At 44.4% G+C, this 6,305-nt stretch overlaps 1 protein-coding gene across 1 annotated transcript; it reads left to right on the forward strand.

The window, feature by feature from the left end:
* The first annotated feature begins 1,345 nt into the window (after window positions 1–1,345).
* SLN (sarcolipin) lies at window positions 1,346–3,684 on the forward strand. Its single transcript, XM_068142361.1, has 2 exons — window positions 1,346–1,498; window positions 3,045–3,684. Exon 2 carries the CDS (start codon window positions 3,153–3,155, stop codon window positions 3,246–3,248), a length of 96 nt encoding a protein of 31 aa, XP_067998462.1. The 5' UTR covers window positions 1,346–1,498; window positions 3,045–3,152; the 3' UTR covers window positions 3,249–3,684.
* The last annotated feature ends 2,621 nt before the right edge of the window (window positions 3,685–6,305 follow it).

Below are 6,305 nucleotides of genomic sequence, written 5' to 3' on the forward strand. Positions count from 1 at the left end.
GTTCCCTTTCCCACCTCCAGTGATTATGTGGGAAGACTATTTAGGGAGATCATCCAGTAAAACCCTCCAACCCTCCCTTCCTCCCCCCTAGTTACCATAGCTATTTGTTTTGTTGTGTTTGTCACTGAGTTGGTTTCCAGCCAGATAGCTTCCCATATAACCTCCCTCACTGGGGGCATTGCACCATAACGTGAGTGCCAGTGATGGTGCAGAGAAAGAAACCTGGGAGCTGATGGAGGGGAACTGTCACATCAAGCTTGGATACTCTGAGCAACAATACTGCCTAGCATGATGGAATATAAATATACAAAAGGCAGTAAGAATCAGTAAATAATCTCCTTGCTATGTATCATGTTGTGTTTGGCAGTGAAAATAAGGCCAGTGCTGTGGATAGCCTTACACTCTTAAACCTGATCAGGATCCTCACGCTCATCTGTCAGCAACGTGTTGCAGAAGTGACCCCTATGACTTCAGTGGAAATATGTTATTCATCTGAAGCAAAGGCACAAATAAGGGGGTAAACCCACAGCAGCACAAAGCTGGCAGGCTCTGCTCCTGCTTCAGCTCAGCACACTTTGCTGAGACTCTCTTTCAGCTGTATCAATTGAAAGCAAACAAATAGCTATTTTCTGTTTGTTCACTTATATAGCAAGTGCCTTGGGCAATGATAAGGTGATGTGGGGATTACAGCTGTTTAGGACACAGAGCAGTGTGCTTTCTGGAAAGAAATGCTTCAGGGTGGCAGGAATGCTTCTCTATGTGCTCAGGCATTAACATCAGCATTGAAAATCAGCTAGGGAAGAGCATGCAGGTGAGTCAGTAGCTCTTTAAAGAAATTGTGTTTTCCAGTCCCAAAGTTTTCTGTGCAGCCAATGTGGGTATTCAAATACAAAGAATATTTTGCTCCTTTTCACTTTCTTTCAAATGTATACTAACTTGAGAAGCTGTGGAGACTATAGTTGTATAGAACAGCACCAGCTGTACTTGAGAAGGTAAACATGTACACCGGTCTCCATACTCTGGAAATCATCTTGAAAGATTCTGAATTCTGCACAGATATTTCCACAAGGGCTTCTGCTCTTCCCTTTCTTTTCTTTCCCCCACATTGGGAAAGGCACTAATGGGCCAAATTCCATTCTCTATCAAATCCCACTGACTCCCAAGGGCTGCACACAGCTCTGCTTACCACCACATCAGAAGAACTAAAAGAAGCAAATCAGCCCACAGAGCCCACTACATAGCAGCCTTTAACCAAATCCTCCAGCCCACTTCAGCCCTTTTAAAATGTTTTGGGGGTGATGTCAGCACCTGGGTTGCCAATGCACTTGTTGCTCTCCTTCCTCAGCCTACTTTAGTTCCCACAGAGGGAAGGGGCATCCAGACTGAGTAGGAGATAGGCAGAAGCTTGGAGAGTATCTGCAGAGAGCATCTGCAGAGAGTATCTGCAGAGGCTCAAAGTCCAGAGGCAGAACTACTGAGCTCCATTTACTTCCTCAAGGTAAAAATCTTGGCTTACTGATTAAGTCAGACTTTCTCTTGTCCAAGGGCATAAAAGGGCAAAACAACCTGGGAATGTAAGAATTTGTTAACTGCATGCACTGAGCTTTTAATATTTAATCTGCAAACTAAAGCAGTTTCTGTTTCAACTCTCTGCCTTCATGCTGGTGTGGCTGAGTTAATGCTGGGGGAAACTTCAACCCACCACAGCTGGTATGGTCTGAGGGCTCCCCTTGTTTGCACCATACATGCTACAGCCTGATCTGGATTCTCTGCTGAGATTTTGGTTGTGTTGAAATTATTTGTCTGGAGTTTATGCTTGATTTTCTAAAAGGTTTTTCTTTTATATGCACATCATATAGAGAGGGTTAGTGTATTATGGTCATGACAAAATATTCTCATTTCTCTACATGAACTCTAAACCACATAAAAATAAAGTAAATGGAAGCAATAACCAACAGAGAAGTTTTTGAGTGCAACTTGAATGGGATTTCTGAAGGAAGACATCTGTATCATCTTGACAGTGCAGGGAAGTCAGATGTTTCTTGAGAAAATATTCTTTTCATCCATGGGATTAACTCAAGAAAGTTCTAAGTTCTTTAGAAAGAAGAATAAAAAAAGTCTATCCTTAGCTTCTCCTCATGCTTCAGCCTGGAGAGAAGGAGACTCAGGGGTGACCTTATTGCTCTCTACAACTACCTGAAGGGACGTTGTAGGCAGGCAGATGATGGTCTCTTCTCCCAGGCAGCCAGTACCAGAACAAGAGGACACAGTCTCAGGCTGTGCCAGGGGAGGTTTAGGTTGGATGTTAGGAAGAAGTTCTGTACAGAGAGAGTGATTGCCCATTGGAATGGGCTGCCTGGGGAGGTGGTGGAGTCACCATCATTGGAGGTGTTCAGGAGGAGACTTGATGGGGTGCTTGGTGCCATGGTTTAGTTGTTTAGGTGGGTTGGATTGGTTGATGGGTTGGACATGATGATCTTGAAGGTCTCTTCCAACCTGGTCTGGTCTATTCCATTCCATTCCATTCCATTCCATTCCATTCCATTCCATTCCATTCCATTCCATTCCATTCCATTCCATTCCATTCCATTCTTTAAGCTGTTGCATAACTTACTCAGATTTATTAGCCATTCTTTTTAAAAAGAGTAGTTTGCACCTAATTTAGTTTTAAAACTGCAAACAAATAGAAGAATTTGAAGAACTATAAACAGTAGTGCATTTACAGTGTGTGTCTGCTGAAAAGAATAAATGGGGCTTGAGCACCTTCTGTTTGAAAATGCTTGTACAAAGCAGCACTAACTACCACGAACTGTCAGCCTTGCGTGGTGTATTTTGGGGTGACACTGAGAATGTTCACTTGTCAAATGCTGGAAATCCAAGAAGGTGGTAAAGTGCCAGAGAGAGCTTTTACTTTTTAGTGCCCCCCAGGGTTTACTATCTTTGAGCCACTGAAACAATGCTTATTTATGCTAACAAAAATAGCTTTGCTGAACCTGCCACTTTCGTGCATCTGTTCTTCACACATTTATCTTTTTCCTTGAAAGAGTCTGGGACCTGAAGGCTGAGCTCAACGACACTGCCAGGCAAGTCACTGAAGTTTTCCCTTTGCTTTGCCTCCTGACTTCTGCTCTTCCCTGATTGCCCCCTGGAAAATGGAACGATCCTCACGAGAACTTTTCCTCAACTTCATGATCGTCCTGATCACTGTGTTGCTCATGTGGCTCCTTGTGAAGTCTTATCAGGAGTGAAAGGCATCAGAAACTCTGAGAGGTGATTGAAGTGTGTCTCTCTGCAGGCATGAGTAACACCCACAGCACACCAGTGTAATTAGCTTCAGTCAGCTGAGAGTGTTGTGAATCTTTTTTTGACTCTCACATCTGTTGCTTGTGCTAAGGTTTGTGATGGGTCTGTATAACTATTTTATTCTGTAATGGTCTAGCTGTAAAATGCAAAATGCAGGATCCTTAAGAACTGTTGGATGTGGCTGTCCCTTGTGATGACTGCTGTGAATGCTCTAGATCCCTGCCTGCCATGCCAGCTTGTTTGGCATTGATGTTGGGTTCCTGAGGGCGTAAAAATGCAGTATGCAATGTAACTAACTGAAGAAGCACGAACTCTCTTATCAGAAAGGAATGTGAAACCTCTACTTTCACTTGTTTGTTTCACTGAAATAAAGAACATGTAAACCCATTTTTTGTAGCATTCTTTATCACTCTCTTGGCTTGACTGCAGTTTGTGTCTGTGTGGTTGGTTTGTTCCTTCCACCTGCATCTTTATCTGTGCTTTTGAAAAATGGCTGTAGAGTGGAAGTCCTGCAGCTTAACAAATGCCAGGCCATGTGATTGGTCTGTTCAGGTCACTGTTCTGCCCAGACTGACTTACACCTTTGGTGTTTATGGATGTGGGCTTCAAAAAGAACTTCTGTCCTACCAGGGCATTGTCAATACTTGCATTTTCTGTAGCTGGACTTTAGGCAGGGATTCCCAGGATCCTATTTTTGGCTGGAATATGCTTGGAGCAGTGCCTGGAGGAAAATCACAGATCAGTGACAGGCTGTGGTGCCTGCTTGGCATCTCAGCCCTGCTGTGAGCCTTTTGCCAAGGGTGGCAGTCCCCCGGGGTCCCCTGCAGCATGCCAGGTACTGTAGCATGGCCACGCTCAGCCTCGCAGAACGAGGCACGAGTATGTCTAGGTTGCTGTGATGGTGTCATCACCTGCTCAAAAGTCCTGAGCCAGCTTGAAGAGCCCACAGCCCCAGAGTTTGTGAAACTGGTAATTAAACTCCTCCTAGACATTCCCCATCTGCTGTGAGGCTATTTGGCTTCTGCTGCAAGGATCCGCTGCTGGATCATGGGCAGCTTGGTGTTCACGGTGAGCCTCAGGTCATCTGCACAGCTGGTTGGCCCCAGCCTGTCCTGATGCCTGGGGTTGAAAATTGGCTGAATATTGGAAAGCTGTTCAGTGGTGTTTAATAAAATGCTTTTATCAATCAAAGGTGTTTTCAGTCAAAACAGGTTTCTATTGAGGAAACACAGAATTTGGCAAACACCATGCTTGAAATCTAGCTGTGTCCATTTTGCTTTCAAATGATGTCATGACTGCTGTAGGCTGTGTGGTTTCCTCCTCTATTGCTCATGCTCCAGGTCAGGCAGGTTCTCTAGCCTGTGTGGCACAACCAACCACTCTTTTGAGTCATGATGGGTCACCTCCAAGTCACAGGGTAGGAAACTGTCATGCAAGGAAAGAGACATAAGAATGAAAAACAACCCAAAGTGATTGACGTGGAGGAAGCACATGTGCTGCATTTCTAGGTGGGTTAATTACAAACTGTTTCTTGCTGACAATTTTCAGTTTGCAGAAGTTCACCCCAAATTCATTTTTCTCTGGAAAAAAAATCATACACTGTGCAAGCTCTGTGTGTGTGTTTGTTGTGTGTGTTTGTTGTGTGTGTGGTCAGCAGATAACACAGGAGGGGAATAGAATCTTGAAGTTCCCAGCCTTATCAACACAGCATTCCTGTGTATGCACACACATTTTCTCTGGACCAAACCAAGAAAATGTGAAGCAGAAATAGCTTCCTCTTTGTGTAACAAGTCCAGCATGGTTCTATTTATACAACTGCATTTGGAAGTGTTCCAAAGGCAACAGATGCCCTTGTGATTCAAGAAGAATTTTGCACAATAATTATTTTGGTGGTGTGGCGAGCTAGAAGGGATCAAGACTGACAGATGCTGACACCCTGAGATGCTGTTGTGGGGCTCCTAAATCATCCTCCACCTACACAGCTGAGCTGATTTGCCCCTTGTGTGTAGAGTTTACTTGCAGATTAGTGTCTTGCAGGTCAGAGCTGGAAAAGACTTTGGCGTGCTTCCCAGGGCCGCATCCAGCTGGTGCTCAAGCCAATCAACTCTGACCTCTTAGCTTAGCAGTTCAGCTGTCAGCTTCTAAAGAGAGATGACAGCATTTTCAAGCAGGCTCCCTTATGCTTATCAGCTAACGCTAATGTCTACTCAAACTGGGCTGGCCTGTGAAGGTTTGTGAAGAAGCACAAATTCATGCCAAATGAAGGGAAAAGGTCAGCCAGTGTGGGTGTCTGCTGTGTTGCACTTGTGCTTGACCACTGTGCTAGTTTTAGGCTATGCCTTTAAAATTATTTCACAGATCTTAAACAGAAAGTAGTAAAATGTAAATAAATCACTATTGGGTGTAAAAAGGAAAATAATCATAGTTCTAAACAGTCCTATTGGAGAGTTACCTACCATAAGATTTAGTTTGCAAAATAATTTCCCTCTCTTCTCGCTTCCTCAGGCTGGGAGATACTAACTTTGTGCTTCTGCTGGCTTCTACTTGACCTTGGCTGCACTGTTTTGGCTAAGTTCTAACTTCTCTGCTCCTTTCTCTTGTCCCTTTTGTGTACACTGGATATGGGACGGCAGGGAGGGAGAAGCTAGTAGCAGCTCCCCTGGTCTTAGACCAGGAGGGTCCTTCTGCTGTTTATTAATTGTAAATGCCTGTAAATATTGTAAATGTATAAATAAATATTGTATCAGGAACAGTGTGGCCAGCAGGAGCAGGGAGGTCATTCTGCCCCTGTACTCAGCACTGGTGGGTCCACACCTTGAAGACTGTATCCAGTTCTGGGCCCCTCAGTTTAGGAAAGATGTTGAGTTGCTGGAATGTGTCCAGAGAATGGCAACAAACAACTACCTGAAGGGAGGTTGTAGCCAGCTGGTCTCTTCTCCCAGGCAACCAGCAACAGAACAAGAGGACACAGTCTCAAGCTGTGCCAGGAGATGTTTAGGCTG

This window comes from Melanerpes formicivorus, unplaced genomic scaffold (genome assembly GCF_026170545.1).
Source record: "Melanerpes formicivorus ecotype bairdi unplaced genomic scaffold, bMelFor1.0.p_v2 SCAF_1, whole genome shotgun sequence".
NCBI classification, from domain to species: Eukaryota; Metazoa; Chordata; class Aves; order Piciformes; family Picidae; genus Melanerpes; species Melanerpes formicivorus.